Here is a 26,169-nt window from a genome sequence, read left to right as displayed (position 1 = left end):
GAATATTAAGCAGTTCAAGGACTCTGTTAGCCTCAGGGGAGCTACTGAGGTTAGTGAATCATGATGAGATAAACAGCCTGGGTTTAGATAGTGGGAATTATGGATAAAGAGGGTTTTATGGTATCAGTATTTATTGTTACAGAGGTCTTGTCATCAAAACTGTACCACAGCATCACAGCCAAGTGCCAAGGCAGAGGCAAGCAGCCTGGGCTGGGCTTTCTGGCTCTTGAACAAGAGTCTACTGGATGATTTGTTTGTCAGTCGTTTGCAGGCTTGTGGTGCTGGACAGTGTACGTGCCCAGGTCTCCTGGAGGCATGCCAGGGTCCTCAGCTGGGTATGCAGCTACTTCACAGACAGGTGAGTAAAGATGAAGAACTTGTTACAGACAGCCACAAAAGCAGCTACAAAGAGTGGGAACCTGCCTGGGTGTGCCCTGTTTGCACTGCAAATACAGCTATGACATGGTGTTGTCCCCCTGCTCGGCAGTGACTGGCAGCCACCCTTGGGGCTGATGCTCAGTTCCACCTTCCTGATGCCTGCTCTGCTCCCCAGTGCCATTCCCAGTGTCCCTGGTCTAGCACTGGTGTCAGCAGCTAGATGTGAAGCTGTGGACATTAATGCGTCCTGCGCTGCTTGCATACAGGTCAATGATTAACCACAACCAGTGTTCCCTGCCCCAGCTCACAACTTCTCCTGCCCTGGGCTTGCATGCAAGGAAGCAAGACAAGCAGGAGACCAGCATTGCCCTGGGGAGGCAACAACACGAAAAGAAGAAAATGTACCTGGGCTGGAAGTTTAGGCCCCATAATCATTAATGGCAAGAGCACAGGCTGCAGCAGGACTGAACTGGTCTGTGATGGCTTGGGATCACTGAACCTTAGCGCTTCATGAACCGCATATGGCTTTGTGGTAGGTCCAGGGCACTCGGAGGCAGCGGGTGTTGGTGGCAGACACCAGCATTTGGGCCGGTTCTACCAAAGGATCCACATGCCTGAAGAGTAACTGTGTGCCTTACACCCTCCTGGAGCCACCTGTAAATGCCTAGTCCTCCATGTCCCACTGCTCTCCTTCCTGTGACAAAAATAATTTCTTTTTAGAAAGAAAACCTTGGAGCTCAGAGGGTTTGGTGGGATTCCTAGGAGTATGCCGGACCTGGCTGTGCAGGCAGCAGGGTGATTTGGGACCCTGTCCTGCAAAGCTCTCTGCAATGCAAGGGGCCACATCCTTCCCTCCGGCAGACCCACCATGTGGCAGTATCTCTGCAGCAGCAGAGTGACAGAAGGATGGAGGAAGGGGGAAGTGACTCAGGTGTCCTGAAAACAGTCAGGCCGTTGCCAATTAGTCCGAACAACCCATCTGGCCCAGGGAAAGGCCACTTAGAGAATGTCTAATCACTGCTGCAGGAAAAGAAAGAAAACCATTCTGTAATGCCTTTGAAAAATCCCTGCTCCCTCATCAAAGTATCCTTCCCTCCAGGGACCTGTTCAAGATTTTTATTCTGTAGATTTATCATAGAGTTATTTGGTCAAAACGTAAAGTAGCTTGTCAAAGTATTATGTTAAGTAGCCCCGATTCTGTTTGCCTTCAGGCCTCATTTAGTACAGAGCAAAAGCAGAATGAAAAAAAGCAAATGTAGAACCAAGCTATTGTTAGCAAATCTTATTTTACTGGGCAGAATTTTGCTTTGTGGTCATGGTCCCTCAGGGTCTCCTCTCCTCAGAACACCAATCCATAAAGTACAAAGGGCCCTTGCATTGGACAAAATCAAGACAGTGTCTACAAAGGCACCCACTGTTGTGGCACTAGGTCCAGCCTTCCTCCCATGTCCAGTGCAGACACTCTTAATCTCAGAACCAGAAAGGCTGAGGTTGAAGCACAAGGTTACACCATAGCTACAAGCTGCTTTTTTTTTTATTTTTCCTTGCATGTAGATAGCTTCATCCATGGGACAGGTTTAAGCGTTTGTATTTTCATGGACTATTCTGTTTTGTTCCTGAAACACGCCAATCTGCTCTAGTGGAAATCAACACATGCACTTGTATTAGCTGCACAAGGAGGGTGTCTGCTCCACCAGCATTGCAAAGGCATTCCACACCATGGGCATCCCCAGTTTCTGTGTTCTTGCCCATGCAGTTGTCACTCAGATTAAGGCACCTCCTTGCTAACAAGCTAATCCAATGTGCTCGCTACTACTCTGGTTGCCATCTCAATAACATTTTTTTTAGACACCAATAAAGAAGGAGCTTTGAGTTGTGGCAGACTGTTCTACACCAGAATGTAATCTGAAAGCTGTTATATTTCATCTCTGTAATACTCTACAACCAGTAACATAATTGTTGAAAAAGCTGCTTTATTTCAAACTAGATAAAAGGTTTGTAGATATCTCATACACTGATATTTTAGCTAGTGAAATCAAATGCTTCAGTAGTATAATAATACTGTTAAAACCACTTTATTTTACAATTAAAAGGTACCTGCCTCATTGCCAAGATTTAGCATCAGACAAAAAGCTCTGTCTTGCTCTATTTAGTGCTAACATTTAAATTTAGCTTTTATCTGTTTAACTACTGCTTTTATTAGCCTTCAACTAAACTCCAATCCATCATGACTCTTATGCAAAACAATATTAATATGCCTCACTAGTTCCACCCCCTCATTGGAGAAGCCATCCAGTTTCCAGCACTCTGAGGAAGGCATTAAAAGGTCACTGTTGCTTAGAGATGACACATTTCACTGATCCCTCCATCCATCTGTTATCAATCATACCCAGCACACTCTCTGAACAGGGTACAAGAACTGAGGCATCTATAATCACCAGTCACTTCTCAAAAACTAGGTCATAGCATGTGGCTACTGAAAAAACTCTAAGCTGTCTTCTGTTACAGTAGCCTGCATTCAGTTACACCAGTCCCCACTCATTTCAGCTCAGAAGTTAAGTGGCAGAAGATAACTAATCATTATTCTGTGGCAAGAAGTCCAGGGGTGATTTAGGGTTGGAGATGAGCAGGGTGAAAACCTGCGAGAGATTGTAAGTCAGTGGGGTGGCTTTATGGCACGGTGAGACATCCCCGAGCACTGAGCAGAAGGCTGGATTCTTGTGTAATCTCAGAGGTGTTTATTCCTCTCCTCCCACTCAAGACGTACAAGCGGAGCGTAGTCAGTTCTCCATAGCCACACAATGCTGCCTAGAAACACTGTGCATGATGCCACTGCAAAAACATCTCATTAAGAGCTTCTTCCCTTTGCGTTACAACAATACGAAGAGCAGAAACTGGATAAAACAAGCTTGGGTTAGTCTGAGATATGGCAGACTCGATTCTTCTAGAAAAGCAGCTTCTACATTTTAAAAGCCATTTTTTCAGATTATGAAAATTAAGTTTTCTGCAAGGCTAGTGAAGCAGTATAAGCATGAAACACACTTGAGCCTGCCAAGGCAACCATGGACAGGAGAACACGTGTAGAGAGGCCCAAGGAGCTCCATCTGCATCACCCAGCCTTCCAACCCCAGCCTTCCCCCTTTCCTTGGGCCTTCATGGCAGAGGACCTCTGGGAGATAGTGTCCCACTTGGCATTTTGGCTAATTAGGGCTGCAGGGCATACTGGGAAAGGGGAGAGGCTATAAAACTCAGTGGCAGGGTAGGAAGCCCTTCTTGGAGGTGGGGTGGGAGCAGGGTAAGGGGCAGTGGCTGGGAGGTTGTGGTTCTACAATTCTCCCTGTTGTGAGAGGAGGCCCTCCACTCTCGAGCTGAGGCTGCTTGTTCTGCCTGGAGAAATGGATTCTTGCCAGACGGCTCGCCTCCTTCCTCAGCATCCTGGCAGCGCTCATGCTGCAGAAAGGTAAGACCTGTAATGTGGCTGTCATCTCCTAATGTAAGGTGCTTTCCCCTGCCAAGGGCATCTCTGTCAGGTCTGTCATCTTCTTAAAGACCAGCAAACAGACTATGGGAACCAAACTCGGGTGCTGTTTGCAGTGTGGAACAGTAAAATGCTTTTTAGTAGAGCAGGGTGCTGAATAGTAGTAATTTCAGTACTGCCTGCCCTTGTTAAACCCACTAACTGGCATGGGAGAGGGCAAAGAACCTTCTAAGGGGGCTGGGGTGGTGAAGGTTCCAGTGGAGGTGTAATAGGAAGGGATGCAAAATCCACTGTATCATGAAAATGGGCTAATGTGTGTGTCTGGGCACACCAGAGATCCCTGCAGTGCTGCTGCCTAGATGCTAATTAGAGCATTCAGGTCTAAGGGTCTCTGTCTTTACACCCAGGTCTCTTCCTCTTGGGTAGGAGGAGGTAAAAGGGTTCCTGGCAGGGCTCAGATAGGACCCTTGGAGCATGCTGCAGGACTCCTCTGCCTCCGGGAAGCCCAGCCTGATCCCCATTCCTGTGCAGAAGACTCTGCTATAGCTGCAACAAATAGAGGAAAACAAACTAATGAGGCATTAGGGCTAAACTTAGCTGCAATTAACACTTAATTACCATCCTGAAAACACTTGCTGTATTTTGCCAGGGCCTGGAAAGGTAAAACCAATTAGCTTAATCTTGCATGGTAGAAACCTTAAACTGCCTCAGGTGCCTGTCATGGATGGGACCCTGGGAGTAACTGGCGTTTCTGACACCATAGTGCCTGGAGCTGAGCAGTCCTGCAGGTGGGTTGGGTAATGGGACACAGCCCTGCTTGGGGCACCAGGTGCCTGGGGAAGAGAAGGGCTGTATGGCAAGGATGCCTTGAGCCAAGTCATCCCCTCTGCTCTTGATGCCCTCATGCCAATCTCAGTTTTCTTAGCCTGCTTGCCTGAGAGACTGTTCTCCCCTACGCCTGTAGCTTTCTTGCGTTGACTGGTATCTTCCCTTAATAAAGCAGATGGCAGGTAAGGTTGCGGGCAAAGGCATGTGGGCTGCCGGACTGGGAGACAGAAGTACAGAAAGATCCAGTGAGTAGGCAGAGGACAGAAAGCCATCCATGATCACCTGTAGATCTCCTTCCAAGTCACTAGTGCAAGTTCCTCAGGGGTTTTCTGAGTAGACTTGTAGGCTGTGCTGAGGAGGGTTGACTATAGCCTGATCATGTACTGCCTGCGTGAAGCTGCATGAACCTTTCTTAGGCCTCTCCTTTGGAGAACAGCCAAAATTGACACCAGACTTTCTGCAGAAGGTATTGGAGCAAGTTTGTACATGCTCATGTATACTTGGTTTGGATACCTAAAACCACCGCTCCCTCCTGGAGGCTATAGGCTCTAATATGTATCAGTAAGCAACCCTTGCATGGATCGCCAGAGAAGCAGGGAAGGTATCCTAGAAAAAGATGCTCTCTTGGAGCATACTTTGGGGTAAATACATAGTACTTTTGGTATGGGGAGAAGGAGGAAGAGAAATGTACAGGCTTGGGGAAGCTTGTCTCTCTGAAGTCCTCATCTCATCTTCTCATAATGTCTGCTGTCTGCCGGTATGCTTGTCGGTATAAATGTTGATTGGACCCATGACTGCAGCATGGGACTATGTTCTATGGTACTGTCCTCATGTGATCTAGTGAATGTCACTATGTGAAGACAATATTTATTTAAAGGCCTTGGGTGAACTGACAGGGCTCAGCTCTCCTGTCTGTAAAGCATCTAGTAAATGAGACTTGGTTACCAACATGGAGCATTTCCCCACCACCACTGTGTACTATCAGCTGTGTCCTTAACTGGCTCAGGGTGTGCTAGCGGTTTGCAGCAGACACATGAGATGCTTGTGTTTTACACTGTAATCATGTTAAGAACTGTAATCTGTTTTTCCTGCATCTTCCTGTAAATGAAAGGAAGGTGTGTGGCATTCTGAGAACTAAAGAAAGGTCCACACCAGCAGTCTGAAGACTGCAGAAATATTTTAAGATGCTAGGATTGTTTTCCTTCACAGCCCAGGGCTGTCATTAGCTGAGTATTTGGATGCTCTTCCAAAGAGGCTGAAAGGGAAAGCCCTCCAGGAACTGCAGCAGAACCAACTCCCATCCAACAACAACAGATTCTGGCAGGCAGCTACAGAGGTCTGTACTGGGGCAAGTGCTCCAACAGTTTGCACTTCCACATTTGAGTCTGGGCTTCAGATGCAGCAGACCAAATAACTTCATTATAGTGGGAGAGGCTGCAAAGACTAACCAAGAAACCCAGCAGCTGGGAGTTCAGCTTCTATCTTTTTTTAGTACTGATCTCAACTCCAGCTTAGATTAACATAGGGCTGGCAGGAAAACTTAGCTCCAAGCATGATAATTCAGGAAGGGCTTATAGGCAGAATATATCAGAGGAATCTATGCAGCGGTTATCTTGGTGCAATTCTCTTCTGTAGTAAGAAGGCTGTCTGCCTGTGAAAACTGAAGGAACTGTGTTCTAGAAGAATCTCATGAATGAGCCTATTAAACATCTCTACCTCTGAAGTCTGCCACCCAGTGATAAATTAAACTGAGATGGCTGAAGGCAGTCACCCTGCCCTCTGCCAGCTGTCCACCTTGTTGCCCTCCTTCTTTAGCAAGAGCAGATAAATGACATCCATATTTGCTCCTGAACCATTGCAATTTATAGGCTGGCATGGCTTTAAGTGTAAGCTGCTGTATGAAGCCAGCCCAGCTATCAGACTGGAAGCTGATGGGGTGCAGGAGAGACAGGTTCTGTGCGGCTGTCCCTGCTGCCTCTGCTTCACAAGGTTGCACTGTAGTATTGTAACTTTTACTCATCCTGATTTAAATGGATGTCATGTCACACTTCAACACTACCAGTAGATATTTGGCAGTCAATATGACTTACGGTGTAGCTAGATTGCACTTCCTCACTAGAATACCATGTGGAGAAATTGCAAAGCATTGAGGCTCTGCTTAAGAGCACGGATGCAGCAAGAATGGTCAGGATAAGTGGGAGGCTGAAGTGAGAACCCAGTTGTCATGCTAAGGAGAACGTGGGCATTTCTGATGTATCCTGTGTCAAGGTTTATAAATGTTTCCGCTTCTCTGGCACACTGGCCTCTGGGGAAAAAGACTTCTCAATTTAATTAAGCCTAAGAAATGTGGAGGTAACAGAAGAAACACATTAGTCTGGATGCCTGCCTCCTCCTTGTTTGTTCATCCTGGTGCTTGGATGGGCACAGCACCAGTTGGCTGTTCCCTTGTGAAATGATTAAATAATCCAACATCTGGCTCATTTCTGAGTGTTAATACCTGCTTAGGCCCAAGCTAGACCTTCTAAACAGACTTGAAATTTCTAGGCTTCGTAGAATCTTGAGTGCAAATTCCAGGGAAACTGATTATGTGCCTTAAAGGTAATTAAATGGAGTGACTTTGGGAATTGGTGGCAGCAGGCTGTCTGTGGGGATGACAGGCTTTGACACTTAGTCCTACCATGTCCTTGTACAACTCACCGCTCAAAATAGCTGCATTTCACTAGGGCTACTTGACTGGCTGTGAAGTGCTGGGTAGTGTTGTTCTAGGAAGGTAACAGCTGACTGTTTCTCCTCTGGTCAGTGCTAGCTCCGTGGAAGCTGGGGAACAGATGCAGGACATGTGATGTTAACCTTTCACATTTAGCCATCCATTCCCTGGTCTCCCAGGGCAAGATTTCCCAAGCAACCTCAGGAGCTTCAAGGAAATGTTCTGTGTTTTACAAAACCCATCTTTACCCCTAGGCCTGTACCCATAAGCATCTTTAGCAAAGCTTTCCTGTTACTGTTTCAGTGTTGCGTGGGCTCCACAACATCTTTCCTCTTAACTTCTGTGAGAGCTAAGGGTAGAACTTGGCTATTTAGTTGTTCACTAACAGGCAGCCAGGGGTATTGTGTCTAGGGAAAGGTGACCCTGCTGAACTGGGGAGCTATTTGGGCCCTCAAGAAGGACTTTCACATTCTTCACATTAGCTGCCACTTGACTTCTGCAGAAAGAAAAAATTTGTATGGCACATAAGCTCCCTAGAGTGCTGAGAAGGCTCAAATATCTGCAGATGAATCCACTTCAGCAAAAAGCCAGCTCCACCAGAATGCTGACTCTGAATGCGGGATGTTGAGTGGGTGCTGCCAGACACCCAGACCTGGATGGCCTCGGGCAGCAGGAGACAGCAGATGCGGCATGCTGCTTCTCCCTGGGAGGTGGAGGAACACTGCCTGCACTGGGTGCTTGGACCTGTACAATGAATTGGACTCTCATAAACAGCAACTTGACTTGCCTGCCAGAGCACAGTGTACTTTTCAAGTAGCAAATTTCATCACCTCCCCTGCCAGGGTAAGAGGAGGTAGAGGGATTAGTTTGAACTCTGACAATCATATAATAACATGGCAGCTGTATGCAGCTAATAATCCACCGGGAGGATTAGCAAACTTAAAAAGTTGTCTAGCTCTGCATAATGGGAAGCTAAGAACAGCAGCTTCCCTGTTCTACCTATTGCATTTGCATTCCCTCCAGTGGAAGCATAGAACATGATGAGACAAGGTTTTCCAGTCTGTTATGGAATGGGAATCTAATGTGTGACTAATGGAGTATTGCTAGCAATTCTACAAGCATCAATTCGGTCAGGAATATGGATTTAAGCTTTACTATGAGAGTGCATCTTAAATACTTACTGTAAAAGAGCAGATCGCAATTTCAGTAGACTAATGTTAAAACATGTCATTTGAGGCTCTCTGGGAGTAATGTCCTACAGCCTGTGTGCTCTGCATGTCCTGAAGTCTGCCAGCAGACTGCTCTGCTAATGCATGGAGAATACCACTGAACTCCTCCCAGGTTCCCTGGCATAATTCATATGCAACTGGCAAAAGAGCCCAGTACAAAACATGGGACAGTAAGGTGCCAAGGAGTAGACTTAGCAACTGGAGTTGCTACTTTTCTTACCACCCTCTCTCTCTCCGCACACTCTAACGACAACTTTGAGTGCTAGATAGCTCAAGGTTTTTTTTCCCTGGGGCAAGCACTTTTAATCACAGACTGGAGACCAGAATCAGCCATAGTAGTAGAAAGGCAGTTTCAGAGCTTGCATCAATTTACTAATGAATAACTAGAGTAACCAGCTCTGACACAGCCTGGAAAATACAGAGCTGTGACTCCTCATCCTCCCTGGTCCCCTTCTGGAGTGGCAGAAGCAATGAGTAACAGCCTGCCTGTGCCGTGGGCTGCCCCTGTGCTCAGCTGGCTCCATCACTGACTGCTCCAGCGATGGCTCACGCTGCCTCCTCCCATGTTGCAGGGCATAGGGAGCAGCATAGGAAATGTTGTGCTGGGGCTTGTACTGTGCGACTTTTCTCTTCCGCTCCAGTAGAGAATTCCAGTGGAACACTGGAGTGCACAAAGGATGAAAGCTTCAGCACAACATGCCCCTGCCAGCACTTGGCAGGGCTGCAGGACCTTTCTCACTCTTGCAGTGCAAACAGGCACTACCACTCACAATAAGATGGTAGCAAAATACTAGTTTCCACCAATAGCTTCTTCCAGTGTTTCCTCCCAGTTGCAACTGGTGCTGCTGAGAGTCCATGGGAAAAAACTCTAGTATAGACAAGGCCTCTGCATGCAAATGAACGCTACATAAATAACCCCCATCTTCCCTCAGTTCCTAGGTTGTGTACTCTATGCACTAGAATTCTCTTCAAAGACCTCCCAGTTCATTCTTTATGCTCTAATTAAGGATCAGTGCCAATTAACTATCTTCAATAGAGGAGCATCTTCCGCTCAGCAGCCAGGAAGTGTCTGAATAAGATCCTGCTGTACAATATGCACATGAAAAGGGAAGCCCTCCCTTTTTGGAAAGGGCTTCCAAGATTAAAAACCCAGTATAGAATACAGGATGCCTACTTTAAAAATATTGTGTGATAAGATTAACTGATTGCATCCACGAATGCAGAGTGGCTTCTTACATGCTTCATGTAGCACTCAAGCATGCTATTGCACCGCCAAGACTCTGAGCTAGATACCATTGTGGCAACTGCAGGTGTGAAAACAGAACGTAACACTGTCTAGAAACTGATATTAAAATACTGTCTGCTTTTTCTTAGAAGGGTGTTATCTAGTCAAACATCAGCAGAAGTGCAGTGTCAAATCTGATGCTAAATATTGATTCAGATAAAAAATTACCAATAGTTACTCCAGCATCTAAACTGCCCCAGTAGTCCTCACCTATTGCCTTTGCTTCCTATAGATATTCACCTGTTCCATAAATAACCAGGCAATTTAGATTGCTGCTGCACTGTGTTCTGAGCGAGAGCTGTGCTAATAGTCTGAGCAGGCAAAGGCAGGGGAATGTCATTTCTGAGCTTGGCTGGAGATGAATACATCAGCTCCCCAGCCAGTTACAGGCTAAGTTTAAAAAGCGCTATTCTAAATGAAAATTAGATGGTTAAACACTGTGGGGGAGGGGGGGAAATAGGATAATCCCTTCAAAGCTTCAAATGGAAGATTCTCAAACCTGCTTCAGCTGATGTGAGACATATGAACTGTGTCAGAATTGAGACCCCTGCAAAACTTCAGCCAGGTACACCACCTGCACTTTTGGGGTAGATACACTTGAACTGCCACCACTGCCACTGAAGCTAGCCACCCAGATAATTGTAGCTACATCTGGTGACCATTCACAGGCTGTTCTGAAGAATAAAGGGCTACAAGAGGAAGAGCACAGACTTGATGGGAAACAGGAACTGTAAAACTGTGTTGGAGGATGAGGGAATGCAGCAAATTATTCCATGAGCAGCAGAATCCACAAAGTCTAGTCTGATGGGATTTACATCCATAACATCTGCCAGGCCACTGATATTTCAATATATAAGAACATAATATATTTAGACCTGTCAATGAATTTGAGTGCTTTTGTGGAGCAGATGGTGTACATCTCATTTTTCACACACACAAAAACCCGAACAGCCTAAATAAATCTCCTAGGTTCAAGGAGAATCCCCATACCTGCTCAGCGGAGACTAGGGTTTTACGTTTGAGTTTTGCTAACCGATCCCTTTGCAAAGAGCAGGGGAAGGGTCTATCCTAATATACCTTGGGAATTTCTGGAGAAGCTTGTTAGAATCCTGATTGTGCTGAAATTTGAGCTCCAGATAGGAAAGGTGGGAAGGAATGTAGAACAGCACACTGCAACCAAGTCACTCCAGTGAACATAACCTTTTATTCCATGTGGGGTTCAGCTCTTTTGAACTTACCCGAATCCTTCTCATGGCTGCCACAATCTCCACACGGCTGTTGGGTCTGGGTACATCCAAGCTACCGATGTACTGAAAGACAGAACAGTGAGATATCTGTGAAGTAATGCACAAGTTAATGGTGTAGCCTTCTTCAAAACAAACAGCATCTCTCATTAATTTAGTCCCTGCTTGGTTAGACTCTCTTGACCCAGGACGTGATAGGAGTATCTGTTGTGGATAATGTTATCAAAGTCAGGGAGAAGTTCATGGATTTCTAACGTCAGGTGTGAGCCTCTGACCTCATTCATATTCTGGATGTGCCTTTGCCAATGCTTTGCAGGGCAATGTCTGTTGCTAAGTCATGATCCAGTGGGTCTGAAAATGGGACTGTCCATCCCTTGTCCTTCCTCACTACACCTGCTTTTAAAATACTCAAAGCTAAAAGCACATAAGAGTTGGAAAGTTGCCAGGATGTGCAACAACTAGCTTTCCTGGAAAAGGTTTGTGATTCTGGCCTAACTTCTCAGTCTGGACCATCTTCTCGCTGGACACCACTGTCCCTGCTTGGGTGGACCAGCTCAGCTCTCTGCACAATCCTGGTAAACCCACTCAAATCTGCATCCTACACCAGCTGTTTTTAAGAATGCTTATGGGAGCTGCAGTCCTAAACAAGCTGCCTGGCTGAGCTGTGACAGCAGCTGCCCTTGGCACTGAGTGTCTGCATTTAAGTGTAAGCATCAGTCCCAGCAGGGCCCCTTACCTGTGGGCTGCGACGCGGGCAGACGGCAGGTTGCCAGCACCTCCGCCTCTACCACTTCACCACACCTACAGCTTTCTGCAAGTCGGCTGCCTGTTCTCTTGCATGCAATGGCAGTGTGCTGCCGACGCTACGTGGGTTGTTAGGGAAGACCTGCAGGCAGACAGCTTCCTGCTGCTGGCGTTTCTCCCTCCTGTGTGCCGTTCCCTGCGCTGCCTGTACTCTCCCCTTACGCTGGGTTGTAACGCTTGTGTGCCAAAGCAGAGTCTGGTTGTGCACCTGTTGGCAGGAGGCGGCTGCTGCAGTACGGTGGTACCTGTGAGAGCACACGTGGCACAGATGCACACAAGGAGCGCTGCCCGCACTGCTGCCAAGCAGAGGAGGCACAAAGCTGCCAGCTCAGCCCTGGGAATGAGGAAAACATGAGCGTCCTGGAGAGTCACCTCACATATGGAGCAAAAGGCCTTTAATGTTGTAAAGCGGTGTGGCTCACAGCTCTGAGGAAAGACTTGCATGTCAAGGGCATGTTGGTGAGGGCAAGAGAAATGCTATCTGAGTGAGAGGGTGAGCAGCCTGATGAGAAATGCCAGTATCCTGCCAGCATGGGCTGGTGCTGGGTGCGGACCTGCGACTGTGGCTCAGGCAGCCGAGGGCAGGGTGCCGGACTCGGTGCTGGCAGGTTCCCAGCAGGGTCTGTCAGCGCCCTCAGTGTAACACAGCCCATCTCTGCATGGTTGTCACGGGCAGGTTGGGGTGGTGGGGCAGAGGGCAGTTTACAAAGCTTAGTCACCCTCTCAAGAGTATTTGGTTCATGAATTGCATCTGTTTTTAGAGTGGGTGGTTTCAAGTTGTGGGTTTTGGGGTTGGGTTTTTTTGTTGTTGTTGTGGTTTTTTTGTTGGGTTGTTTTTTTTTTGAAAGTTGTTCCCCTGTAGAGGGGAGGAGAAGGGGCAGCTAATCAGGAGGCCCTGCAAACGTTCAGGGTGATAATATACATATGAACAGAGACAAAATACTTCCCCAAGAGCAGCCCCATAGCTATCACCATTACTGATATAGTTCTGGTTTTATTTCTCTACTGTAATGCTTGCAGCTTGCAATGTGTTTTATCTTGAAAAACTTCTACTTAATAGAGCTTTCAGAGATGAGTTCTCCTGGCTCAGTATTTACTGCTCTTTCACCTGCCTTGAAATAAACACTGCAAGCAATCTGAAAGGTCATCTGGCTTTTCTGATGCTTCTGTAAATGCCTTTGCAAAATGGCATTTTTAAAAGCAGTTAAGTTCAGCTATAGCCTTTGGTAAACCACAGGAGAGTCAAACCACTCAGACCATGAGAGCTTGAGGGCAGCAGGGAAGGGAGCGACAGAGCTAGGATTTCCTTCTGCCCTGGTGGCGATGGCATATCTGTATCACTCCAGATCTGTGGTCTCTTTGGTTTGCAGGCATCTCCTTCCCTGCTCTGTGGTGGCTGTCAGTACAGTCACAGGTAATCCAGATTAATTCAGTGCAGCCAGCTGGCCTTTTGTCTGTGAACAGCAGAGCTGCAGTGGGGAACAGGCCATGCTACCAAAGATAAATTAATAGGTGGGGGCAAGAGGAGAGCTGGTGACTGCTGAGCCAGAAGAGATTCTCCCAGTCTCCCTGCTTTGGCCTTGCTGCAGTTTGGGTACTCGCGTTCCCATGCAGAGCCCTGCCAGTTCACGATGCTCTGCACAAACAGCCACCTTTCCACAAGCAGCTCCCTGTATTGACCTCCTGAAGTTTGTCCCTGAAGATTATAGGGCGAGAAAGACAGTTTGGTATGTGGAGATTAGAGACTAAATGTGGTCAGTAAGATTGCCTGGTGTGAGACACCTGGCAGCCAGTTACAGCCTTGTCATTGTCAGAGTTGCAGCTGACTGATGTGCCCACAATGAGCGTCCTAATTGGAAGAGACAGACTTTAGAGCAGAACTGAGCAAGCATGTTACTAAGGTAATGCAAACCCTATCTCAGACCCACACATCTTAACAGTGTGTTATCCACTCTCTGAATAGCTCTGGATGCCTGAAGCTGTCAATCTGAAGAAGCCTGTTTCACTCAGTTAAAGGTACAGTTGCTTCACATCTTTCAAAAATCAAAATAAGGATTTTTCTTCTCCTCAGCACAGTCTGTGGCATAGCAAATGTCAATTTAAAAGAAGAATCAAAGATTAATTAGTTTTCTCCCCTATGGAAGAGGGAGGTTTTTAAAATACGTGATTAATTGTCTATTCAGATCCATCCTATATCCTGCTTAAATCTTACAGCTCTTTTAGCAGGAAAACCAAAATGCACAAAATCCGCATCCCAAAGCTTTATTTGAATATATATGCCCCTTCTTCCCAGCTCAGGAGACAGCGGGCGTGAATTCCATTTCTAATCTGTGTTAGGCCACCTGCAAAGGGAAGGGAACCCTAGAGCTGCTCCAGCAAAATGCAATTCTTGTCAGCTGAATTATAAACCCTTTCCCCACGCTGTCTACAGAATGTCAATTCCAATGGAGTCACTTTCCCAGAGCGATGGTGTGCTGCCAGACTGTTCTTCACGATCAATACGAAATTTCTGACAATATCAGTATTTCTTTCTGATACTTGAAGACTGCATGCATTTAAACGAAGACCGTGCCTGCCCAGCTGTTCATGCAGGGAACAGGTCAGATGGAATGAGGTTTTAAGCGGCACATAACAGTCTGCTGGTTTCCAGGGGAATACAGAGCTGTTACCTCACTGCGGCAGGAACGGGGTCCTGCCCCATGGGGGACAGGACGGGCACCAGATCGAGCAAGGACGCGCGCAGTATCCATTGCGCTGGCAAGAGGGGTCTTTCCAGATCAGTTCTCGAATGAAGCGCACAAGGCAGCTTCTGGGGATTAAACAGCTGAAAAAAAATACTAGGAAAAGAGCAAGAACCTGTTTGATCGTGACAACTACACGCAAGGCTTTCATCATTTTTTTTTTTTGGTGTTTTTTCTTTAGACTCTCTTTAGATCTGGCCCACAGTCGCGTGGGCCAGGGACACCTCCCGAGCTGAAGAAACACACCGTGGTCGGGGCTGGAGGGGGCACGGCGAGCCCCGGCCTCGAGCCCTCGGTGCCGTCGCCCCGTGCCCAGCACATGCCCCGCTGGTGGCGGCTGGTCTGCAACAGGCGAGGGCAAAGAAGGCCTGGCGCTGCGGGGGGGGGGGGGGGGGAACCCGCCCGGCGAAACCTCGGCTTCTGCCAAAGCTCCCCCCAGAGCCTGGAAGGGGCTCGGGGGTCTGAAAGCCGGTGGGGCTGGGGGGGGGGGGGGGGAACGGGACGGACCCTGCTGCACCCCCCGACCGAGGGCCCCGCCGGGCCCGGGGGCTACGGGAGCGCGTCCGGGGCTCACCTTGGCCTGGAAGTGGATGCCGTGCTGGAAGGCCTCCTCGTTGTGCAGCGGGACGCGGGAATCGCAGCCATCGTCCACCAGGTTGTACCGGTTCTTCACCGGCATGGCGGCAGGCTGGCGGGCGGCCGCCCGCCTCAGGCCGCGGCCCCGCCGGGCATCCCCGCCGGCAGCTCCCGGCCCCGCTGAACCTCGGGGCGGAGCGGAGCCGGGGCAAGGGTCCCGGGTTGCCGGTACCCGAGCCCGGCCGCGTTTTGAATGAGCGTCCGCGGCTGCGAGCGGGGCCCCGGCCCTCGCCGCGGCGCCATTGGCCCGAAGTTCCCTCATGTGATGGCGGGGGGCGGCGGCGGCGGGCGGGAGCCCGCCCTGCCCGCGGCCGCCCCGCCTCGGCACGGCCCCGGCCCGGTGGCTGAGGGGGAAAGGCGCCGCCTCGGCGGGGCCGTGCCCGGCTGTAGCGGCGCGGAGGTTTCCCCGACCGAGCGACGTTCGCTCGGCCAACAGAGCGGCTGCCGAAGAGCAGCCACCCCCAGCCGGCGCTGCGGGGCCTTGCGGCGCCTTCGTTCCGGTAATCCCGGTTTCGGTATTGGCCTTGGCCCTTTGGAAGGAGCGGGGGCTCCGTGAAGCTGGAAGGGAGGTTTCGGCTCGCGAAGCCGTCTCGCTAGGGTTGACCGTAAACGCCCGAAGCGTCGTGTTGAGGTTTGGCTTACGGAGGTTTTGTCTTTCTGCGTCTCTGGGGCTACGCCGGCCTGACGGTGCCTTTAGAGTACAGAGGAACAATACCGTGTCATAACCTCCGAGGACACAAAAAAACCAAACCCCGGTTCACGGGTGTAAACGTATAGCGAGGAAGTGTCCGAGCACGCCTTGGAGTAGGCGGTGTTGCCTCGGCTGGGAGCTGCAGCACTGTGCTCCTGACGGCAGGGGTTGCGGATGGAGCCTCATCTTAATTGAATTGTTTGCTTTTTTGGACAGTGTAAGTCACACTGTATCATGTCAGCAGCACCTGCTCCATTTCCTCTGTTAGAAATTCTGAAAAGACAATGTACACAATGATCTAGGACCTTGCTGCAGCTCCGGCACAGGAACGGTTAACTAAAACCATTACGTATGTCCAATGTTAATGTGACTTACAGCTCTTTAGTAATTAGTAGGTGCCCTCTGTCAGCAGCCTGTTGCAGTTGGTGTCCACTGACTGACTCAATGCGCTGTCAGGATTTTTGCTGCAGGCACGGGGTGTTACTGCTGTACCTGTGCGCTCAGGGTGTTCTCTCCTTCCAGCTGCGTCTCTGTGGTGAGGCACCGCTGGCACGCAGGCGAGCCCTTGCAGATGCCGCTCTGGGATGCCCAGCGTGCCTGAGCTGTCAGCAGGCACCAGCGTGGGGAAGGGATGGGTGCAGAGGCACGTGCGCAGCTGCGATGGCAAGACTCAAGACTTGTCCTCTGACTGTTAGTACAGCCGTGCTCTTTGCCCTTTACAGGAATGATCAGAAATGTGAATTGTGTAGAATCCAAGGGGTGGAGGCTTATATGTGCTCCAACTGATCTCATTCTGGGTTGCCCAGACTTAATTTTTGCGTGATCAGTTACAACTTTTTGTCATACAAATAACTCCCTAGCCGGATGCTTGAATATTGTTGGACACCACCTTTTATGTAGCTTTCACATCAGCAAGAGAGAAAATTTTGGCCACAGGCAGACGGTGCACGACTCCCTGTCTCCATCTCAGGAGCGTAATCATCCTGAGTTTCTTGGCATCTCTGAGTACTTGTAAGTCAGTGGGAGATGGGCAAGAGCCAAAATCCAGAAACTTACAATTAAGAGAGGGAGAAAAAGCCCAAAGAATTAATATTGGTTCACTGACTGTGACCCTACGTGTTCAAGTATTTTGTGGTATTAGCAGCTCATTCTGACACTTGTGCTGAAATGGGTCCTGTGGTCAGCCTCCTGTCTTTGCTAAGTTTTTCCGTTTCCAGACAGGCTGCTGCTTTTTTTTTTCCCCAAGTGATAATGTTGCATTACCTTCCCATTTAAATATTCACATGTTTATGCTAATCCCTCTTTTATACAGTGTAACTCAAAATGGGTTTTGTTTCAGGTATGCAAGTACATGAATTGGTTTCTATCCAATATGCTAGTTTAGATAGATGTCTCACCTGCAGATTCATCAGTTTTGTTCTTTGTTGGTGATTTTTTTGTGTGATCTTTATGCTGTTATTTAGTGAGTACTTAGAACATTTCACGGCGCTTTTTTTATCTTGTACGAATCTTGATTTAAAAAATGTCTGTTGACCTGAATGAATAACCTAGATTTTGTGTGCAAACGTCCTTGGACTGATTGAGCAAGATTCCGTCTTTTGGGTCTCCTAAGTCCAAAGAGGAGGAGATGCCACCCAGTCAGCCTATGCTTATGCTTCCTTTGATGCTAACGCCAGCAAAGCTCAGCTAGTAAGGGGAAAAAACCTAACACAGCCACTACTGGTGAGTCTCTACATTGATTCTGCAATACTGCATTTTAACTGAGGCATGCATGAACCTGTCATGGTGCTGAGCTGCTGAAGGTTCCTCCTCGTTACCCTCCCATTGCCACAAGAGCATTCCTATATAAGTTGGAGCATATGGACTTCACTTGGGATAGTTACATTTTTTAATCTGATTGAAAGAACAGGATGAAATAACAGGAATGGTCTTTTTATTTCCATTCTGGTGCTCTCTAGTATGCTGCAGATTATAAAATCCTTTGGGTAGGGGGAAAGAAACATCTCATGGGAATCCTGGGATAAATAAGGCAACTGTGATTTAATAAAGCTTGCAGTGCCAGGCTGTGTTAGATCACAACTGAATGGAGATGTTTAATATTCCATGTTCATTAACTTCTGTGAACTTTTTGTAGGGCTTAGCTCTTCTAAGGTTAATGGTTTGGATCTGTGTTTGAGAATTGAGTTTGAAGGCTGCTAAACTTAAAAAGCTGTTAACTTTCTAGTTTGTTTGTTGGACAAAGAAAATTCTTTTACTCCATTGCAGGTAAGAAAGCTGTACGCCTTTTCTTCTGGATAATAAAACTGGGCAAATATGTGGAATTAAACAGTTACACAGTATGTTGTCATGGATTTAGTGTGAACAAACCCCTACTAGCATTACCCCTTCTTGATGTGAACAGTTAGCTAAACTTCATAGTGGGTGTTTGCATCAGATGGAGGTACTGAGCTAGTTATTCCTTTGATGTGCAAAGCGCACATAGAAAGTCCCATTTCTCTGAACACAGTAGGAGTGAAGCACCAAAGACAGCTTCTTGGCTCACAGCTTCAAGTGTTTTTGCAGAGAACAGGTTTGTATCAGCTTTTTTTTTCAGGCACAGGCTACCAAGATTTCTTTCGTTCTCTTTCTCTCACATGGATGCACATTTCTGCCTGCATTGACATTTACTCTGCATGGCAATCCCTCTTCCTATACAGCTGCATTTTTTTAAGAGACCTTGGATGTGGTATAAATCGGGTAGTGGGTATTATGTACGCAGGGTGTTCTTTAATCGTTTCGTCACTTGGTTTGCAGGAAAGGTAGCCGTTGCTCCTGTCTGATCATGTCAGGTTTCTTCCAAACCCACCTTCACAACTCAGATAAAGGAGTTGCAGAGGCACTTTATGTTTTCCAAAGGAGATCTGGTCTTGATGCCAAAGAATTTTCCTCCCTTCTGCTAACCATTTTAAGCACTTATTTCTGCACAGCGGAGCTGCAAAGATTTTAAATGATAAATAAGATGTGACAGAGCAAGAACAACCAGACAGACATCTAGTAATGGCAGACAAAACCTCTGTTACAGGAAATCACTTCCATATCATACTTGTAAGATCTGAGAGATCTGTGCATGCTTACTATCTTAGCAGATCTGGTTTTGTCATGCAACTTTATCAACATTATTTATACTTATTTGTGCTAGTGCAATTTTTAGAGCAAAGTCTCTGGTGTACTATCATGCTAGCAGACTTGCAGTGTGCCCATGGACATTCCTTTGAGATTTAGCAGCTGAATTCACTTGCTGTTCTTCAGGAGATGTGTATTTGATTGAAAGCAGCTTTCTTCTGTACATGTTTATTAAAGTGGCAGAGTGAAGCAAAGTATGCCTAATTCATAGTTACTGAGAACCAGCAGTTAACTGCTGTAAAGTTTCATCAATTAAGACCAAAGGGACTTAACTGACTTACTGATGGCTTTATAGGACAGAAAGATGAATACTGGTGAATCACCTGAGGTATGCATCAATGCAATAAAACCTTTCACTAATTTCAATGACTTTGGATTTTATCTCAGTTGTATGTGATAGTCATTTAAGAGTTTGGGAGTTGTTTTTATGCATAATACTAACAACCAGCTTCTGTCCCTTCCTCCTACAGAGCAGGATGACCTGATGTGGGGGAAGGGGAGGACAACATATTGTCAGAGGCAAAAAACTGTATACTGCAGTTGGATTTCCAAAATTTCAGACATATTCTACTTCCCTTACAATTGCTTTCTTTAATCAAGGAAGCAAAATTAAGCAGTATTACTAGACAGCAAAATCTGTTGGTTTTTCTTGACACCTTAAGACAGTCAGTGATCAAAATTTAAGATGCAGACTTAAGGGTAACAGCATGTCAGGAGTTCTCCACAACCATGAAACGTTGTCATACAAAGCTACTGCAAGGTCAGTGTGTTATTTATGTGATTTTCCCTCTCTTGTTCTAGGAAGCTGTGCTCTCCCCTAGTGAAAAAAAGATCTGGAAGCAAAGGGAGGTAAAGATTTATATTCCCCACTATGTAACTGCCCAACCTTCATTTAAATTAATTGTTCTTGAACTTCAATTTAACAGAAAAAATGGGAACAAATCAGAAACCCCAACCATTGCCAAATCTGAACTTTTCTGTATAGGTGAATTATCAAAATAAAGATGGATGAAGTAGTTCAGAAATGTGTTTTGACCTGCAGTTCCTCTTGTTTGCTTTACATCAGATAACTCTCTATCATTCATGATCACGAGGTGATAAACGAAAATCTTTGTTTAACCAGGTAGGCCTGGGGGCACCAACCATGTCCTATAAATGCTGCTGTGTGATGAAATACCGAGGCAAGAATAGATAAATTAGCTAGTGCTGACTGAAATTGTGTGATGTTACCCTCTGTTGTATTGGGGATTTGAAGAAAAGAGAGAAAACTCGCAAGTAAAATCCTTGAGTCTCTGAGCCTGCCACGACATGAACTCGGACGTGACATGTGGAACTTGCATAGTTTCAGCCCCCTCAGTAAGTGTCATACATGTCATCTGCAAGTACAGGGTCTGCTTGATTAGATGATTATACCAGATTTGTGTTGCTCAAGAAGAAACAGAAGCTTAATGTCTTAAAGGTTCAGCTTCGCAGCATGGCCAGGCAATCTGCCCATCACAATTGCAAGCCTCTTTCATGCATGGCCAGTTCCAAAGTTCTGTGCAGCAGGACTCGGGAATGAAAAATGTCATCTACAATTATGCGTATTTTCATCATCTTCTATCATGCAAATCCCCCCACCCCAAGTATGCAGCAAATGTTTTGTTTGCATATGTAGGTCAGCCACAAATCTTCAGTGGTCTAACATAAACATTGGAAGCATAGGTTGATGTATACAGATTTAAACCCAGTCTGAAGTGTAACACCACTGACATTTTCCAAGTGGAGTCTGTTTACTGGATAAGTTTTCTTCTGACTTTTCATTTTATAAAGCATTGCTTTCTTACTGATCTGTGAATGTACAACTGACAGAAGATACTCACCGTCATTGCAAAAGGAACTATTAACTTCAGACATGGATGGATAGTTCTTAATGAGTAACTTTTTTTTTATGATAGCTTGAGGAATGTGTTCTTTTTCAAAATGGTACATTAAAGTATTTCTGCAAATAATTCTTATTTTGCCGCTGGCAGGAGGCCAGTTTTATATGATATTTTAAAAAGATTGTATGTTCATTTTGCAAATTACTTGCTCCTTAATGTTCTCCTTGTCTTGGCTATCTTTAAAAAAGAAAAATATAGAAAAGAATACATTTATTGTCCTTATGATGCTAGATAAAAGCTAGAAATTTTGATCCAGACTCAGTAACCAAAAAGCTTAGTAGAAGAAGTCAAATTTATTATTTAAGAAAAAATGTTCCTTATTAAATTCCTAAGCTTGATGTGTTTGCATGTCAAACTCATGAATTCTGTATACCACGAGTTGGCAGTACAGTTCACCTTCAGTATGAGGTGCTTGGACCAGCACATTATCATGATGTGAAACTCATACTGTTCAATTTACTCTCTGGGAAAGTGTAATTCTTAGAATTAGGTTTTCAGTGAGAATATTCCTGCACATACATGCAGAGTACCTGCTAGCACAGTTCAGGGAAACAGGCCCATCTGTGGAGTAACACTCCAGTATGTTACCCATCAGTGGTCTGCATCTGTAAAATTGCTTTATTGCCAGACTCATCCTTTGACCTGACAGTTACCTATGTGCATCACAGGAAGGCGTGTATTTGCACACACAAACATCAGGTTAACCATGTCATGGTATAATGACCCAGTAAGTTATGATTTAGCATAAATGAGAGTGAAGTTGTTGGCCTAAGAGATGAGTAAAATACTGTACAAACAGTGTCCTTCCCCATTCCCATAAAATTAGACTAGCACCTCTGTTATATTTGATATCCTGAATTTAACTAATAAAAGTACAGGGACATTACATTAGGAGTCAGATCAGGGCCCTTACAAGGCCAAAATACTGTGATGTCAGAATTGAAACATCTCTTGAAGGTATGTGATACTGTGCCAATAAATGTACATGTATACCAATACTCTGCCAAATTCCCTCCTGTGTAGGAGAGCACACTTTGTTCTGCCCTGCCTACAAATACCACTGCCATGGTGATACTGAAAAATGATTCAGAAAAAAAATTCATTGATATTTTTCCCAGCACAGTCCAACAGATGTACAGTTCTCCTAGATAGAATACACATTCTTGTTCACTTGTTATCACAAGATAGTAAAAATTTGTTCTTAACAACTCCCTCTGAGCAAGGCTCTCAGGAAATAAGCTTGTGTTTAAGACCACACAGTAACTTTAAATTTCCCCTCTCCTCACAGGGGACAGATGATCTAAAGTTTCATATATTTTCTCTCCTGCTGCTAGATCCAGCTTGCAGTATTCAGTGGGAGTCATTCTCCTTCTGCTTTACCTTGCTACTTTATTACTACTGAACCTATACTTTACTCCCCTACCTTGCAGTATCTGAATACCATGTACAGTCTGACTTCATGCTGCACACTACAGACCATCTCTATTTATCTCAACATGAAATGAAGGTTTTATCCATACAATACAGTGCAAACCAGGTATCTGATATATTACAGCTTCTCTGGTAGAGAAACAACTAGTACAGTATTAGCCTGTAAGAAATGTGGATATAGCATAATTAGATATAAAAATATTTCTCCTTTGCAATAATTTTGTTTGGTATTTCCCATGTTCCAAAGCCTCTTGATGCCTTGGCCCATCTTAACTATTTCCCTAGCTTTCCTTCAGCACTGCTGACATTGGTGAGGATAGATTACTAATACATGTTAAAAAATGTTCATCCCGGGACCTGGCAGTAAGACACTCAAGAGTCAGGTCACCATTTTAAATCACATTCCAGCTGGCAGACACCAACATCTGGTGGTGGTTGATGAGACAACCAGGATGTGCCCTTCAATGATGGACACAGAAAAGGCACCACCTGGACAGATCAGCCTTGCCAAAATTACAGGCCCCTCTGAGCTCCTGCTGGCACAGGGAAACGCTCCCAAGTTTTTAATTAAGAATTGTGACAGCTATAAAAAAATAATGCACATCATTTAATAGTAACCTGAGAGCAACCAAGAGCAAGCTACATGACCCCAGCCTTCCTGGTCACTTCATACTGTGTGACACAACACTGTAATTAATTAATTAATTAATTAGTTTCTTCATCACCTGCAAGGCTAAAAGGCAGAAGATAGGTATGCACTGAAAAAATGTGGGTAGAGTTAGGATTGCTGGTAAAGCTCTAGTTTGCTGTTGAAATAAGACAGTATCTTAGTGATTAAACTTTCTTCTTTATAAACTACTGCTGACTTGTGGAAAGGGTCCACATGTATAGAATCATGGTTACTGGCACATTGTGTCTCATGTCTTGGTTTCTATAAAATACCAGGGACCATGTGAGGTGGGAATGAGACATTAACCCAGATGTTCCTAAAACCTGATCTAGCAGGGTAAAAGATACATTCACATCTCCTCCTGGTCTGAGGAGTTCCGCAGTCAGGAGCTTTGTCTTGACCTTTGTATTGTAACTTGCAGCTAACTGGAAGTCCCAATCTTTTGCTGCATTTATTTAAATTTTGCTTTCATTTAAATGATTTCTTCTGATACCCTGTTTCAGTCTAGCTCCGTATCAGGAGCACGACTCTAGTGGCAGAATCCTAATTATTCCTGCCTTTTATTTTCCCCCCTTCCCAAGTCCTGCATCTGAACCCGGAATCCCTTGCAGCCAGGCTGGATTTCCCAGGGCACAGCGCCACCGCCTGCACGTTCTAAATTCCCTAAATCTCTGGTTTTGCTGCCCTTCAGACAACGGCTGGTTCACACACATGTTCTCAGTTTCGTTACCTGTTAACTAATATTGTGAGGGATTCATGCAACTGCTGGTGAGACTGTTCACTCCGTTATTGACATTGTAAACGTGATTTTCGTGTTTTCTTGCTGTGCATTTGACTCGGGCAACCTAAGAGCATGTTTAATATCCAGAGATGAAAGTGACTCTACCACCATGGTAGTCAGCTGAAACTGTGCAACACTAAATAGACCATGGTAACACCCGTCTTGGGAGAAATCTCCATCACACCCAGAGGGTTTAGGGCCAAAGGGCCCTTCAGCCAAGGTGCCCCATGCTCCCCCTCAGAGCCCAGCACCGCTCTGCCAGCTGCAAACTCCGGCCTGGGCTTTCCAGGTGGGTTTTGATTAAAAATAAATCAAGAAGGTACAGAAACTGATCAAGCCATACTGTGGACGGTAGTCCTGGGCATGAAGTTGGTCGTTACTGGACAAGGCTGAGGAAACTCGAGATGTGAGCCGCAGCGCCGGTCCGAAGCAGAGAAGCAGGGCTTTTGTCCCAGAGTAACGGCACTGGGGTCTCCCGGCTCCCGTGAAAAACACTCCACCACACGATAAGGAACGGATTTAATCTCTAAGCCACGCGGGCAAGGGTATACGGTGGCAAAGGCCACGGCTGTCGGACGCAGCCAGATTCCCCCCCACCCCGACCAGCCTGAGGCGCTGACCGCCGCAGCAGGACAGCCGCCACCTACGGGGGTGATTTCCCGCCCACACGCCGCCCGCTTCCAAGATGGCCGCCCCGCGCCTTTCCGAAATGGCCTCCTGGGAAGACGCCGGCGGCTCTGCCCGCTCCCAAAATGGCCGAGGCGGCCGCACGACGTCATTGCCGGCGGGGCGGAGCGAGCGGGGGTCACCGCCTCACGGCGATTGGCCCTTCGCGCTCCCCGTCCGCCGCTCCGCTCTCATGGCAACGGGCGGGGAGCGGGGGCGGCGGCGGCGGCCGGGCCGAGGCAGCGAGCGGCGGGATGGAGCCGGCCGGGGCCCCGCCGCAGGGCTGCGGCCCGGCCCAGGAGGCGGAGGAGCCCCCGGGGTCCCCGGCCCTCCCCGCCGAGGAGCCGCAGAGCGGCCAGCCCGCCGGGGCGCACCCGGGGGAAGGGGAGCCGTCCGCCGCGGCCGGCCGGGAGCGGGAGCGGTGCTGCCGCCGCGGTGCCGGCCCGCAGGGCCCGGCCGGGCGGACGGCGCGGGGCAGGGGGCGGCGGGCCCAGGGCCGGCGCGGAGGGGAGGAGGGGGGCCGCGCCGGCCGGCGGCCCCGCGTCACGGTGGACAGCTCCAAGGCCAAGACCTCGCTGGAGGCGCTGAAGATCAGCCTGCGGCAGCTCCGCTGGAAGGAGGTGAGCGCCCGGCAGCCCCCCCGGCCCATCGAACCGGCCCTCAGGAGGCTCCTGGGGCTCTACCTGGGGCCTTCTTCCCCTTCCCCGCCTGGCCCCCGGCTCCGGCAGGGTCCCGGCCCGGCCTAGCGGTGGTCCCAGCTCCGGCCTTTCCCTTCGCTGCCAGCCCTGCTCTGCCGGGATCTGGGGAAACCTCCCCTCCGTTGCCTTGGGGTCTGCCACTGGCAGAGGGTTTCCCCTTCCCCCTCCTCCTCCTCCTCCTTCTTCCCCTGTCTCCCTGAACGTGTGCCCAAGCAGGCTCCTGGACTCTGGGGGGCTCATCCCGGCTGGTGTCATCTCGGTGCTGGGGTTATTTCTAATTAGATGTCAAGTCTGGAGGCTGATTTGATTCCTGACCAAGAGTGCTATCACCAGTTATGCAAGCCAGAATATGGGTAATCGGATATTATGCTTCAGAGCTTAAACACATCACTGGAAAGGGCAAGAAAGAAACCTACCCCTACGTAGAAATGTTTGGTGTGTTGTGTCAGTTTGCGTTTCTTTCCTTTCACCCTTCCCTGATAGTATGCGTACGTGAAATAAGGCTCATGACCATGAACGAAAAAGTACGACCTGATAGATCAGCTGTCTGATCCGATGGCAAAGCCTCTGCGTCGCAGATTATCTTGAAAGCGTGTCAAAGAGCATTGTGTATGAATGAAATGATATTAAGCCACCTATTAAAGCATACGTAACAGGCTTTAGCCTTCTAAATTGTTCTAGGTAGAGAAGGCATGGCTTCCTCCCCCCCCCCCCCTACAGCTTGAGTCCTATGTTCTCTCTGTGCTGTGTGAGGAGTTCGGTGTCAGCCTGTGCCTGCTGAACTGGAGTCATGACAATATGGGAGCTGGCACAGAACT

The 26,169-nt window shown here is 47.4% G+C and overlaps 2 protein-coding genes across 4 annotated transcripts in view; one reads left to right on the top strand and one right to left on the bottom strand.

The window, feature by feature from the left end:
- LOC142043478 (carboxyl-terminal PDZ ligand of neuronal nitric oxide synthase protein-like) overlaps window positions 1–15,564 on the bottom strand; it is a 39,168-nt gene extending 23,604 nt beyond the window's left edge. The window contains exons 1-2 of the mRNA XM_075054691.1: window positions 15,269–15,564; window positions 11,144–11,215 (exon numbers count right to left, since the gene is read on the bottom strand). Coding sequence (XP_074910792.1) covers window positions 11,144–11,215; window positions 15,269–15,373 — 177 coding nt within the window. The 5' untranslated portion in view covers window positions 15,374–15,564. The remainder of the gene's footprint in view (window positions 1–11,143; window positions 11,216–15,268) is intronic.
- A 9,309-nt stretch (window positions 15,565–24,873) lies between these two features.
- Window positions 24,874–26,169, top strand: part of TTLL11 (tubulin tyrosine ligase like 11) — a 53,469-nt gene continuing 52,173 nt past the window's right edge. For all 3 annotated transcript variants that reach the window (XM_075054910.1, XM_075054911.1, XM_075054909.1), the window contains exon 1: window positions 24,874–25,273. In XM_075054910.1, the coding sequence (XP_074911011.1) occupies window positions 24,908–25,273 (366 nt within the window). In that variant the 5' untranslated portion in view covers window positions 24,874–24,907. The remainder of the gene's footprint in view (window positions 25,274–26,169) is intronic.

This window comes from Buteo buteo, chromosome 23 (assembly GCF_964188355.1).
Source record: "Buteo buteo chromosome 23, bButBut1.hap1.1, whole genome shotgun sequence".
NCBI classification, from domain to species: domain Eukaryota; kingdom Metazoa; phylum Chordata; class Aves; order Accipitriformes; family Accipitridae; genus Buteo; species Buteo buteo.
The sequence above is the reverse complement of the archived record's forward strand: the minus strand, read 5'-3'. Positions and strand labels throughout refer to the sequence as shown.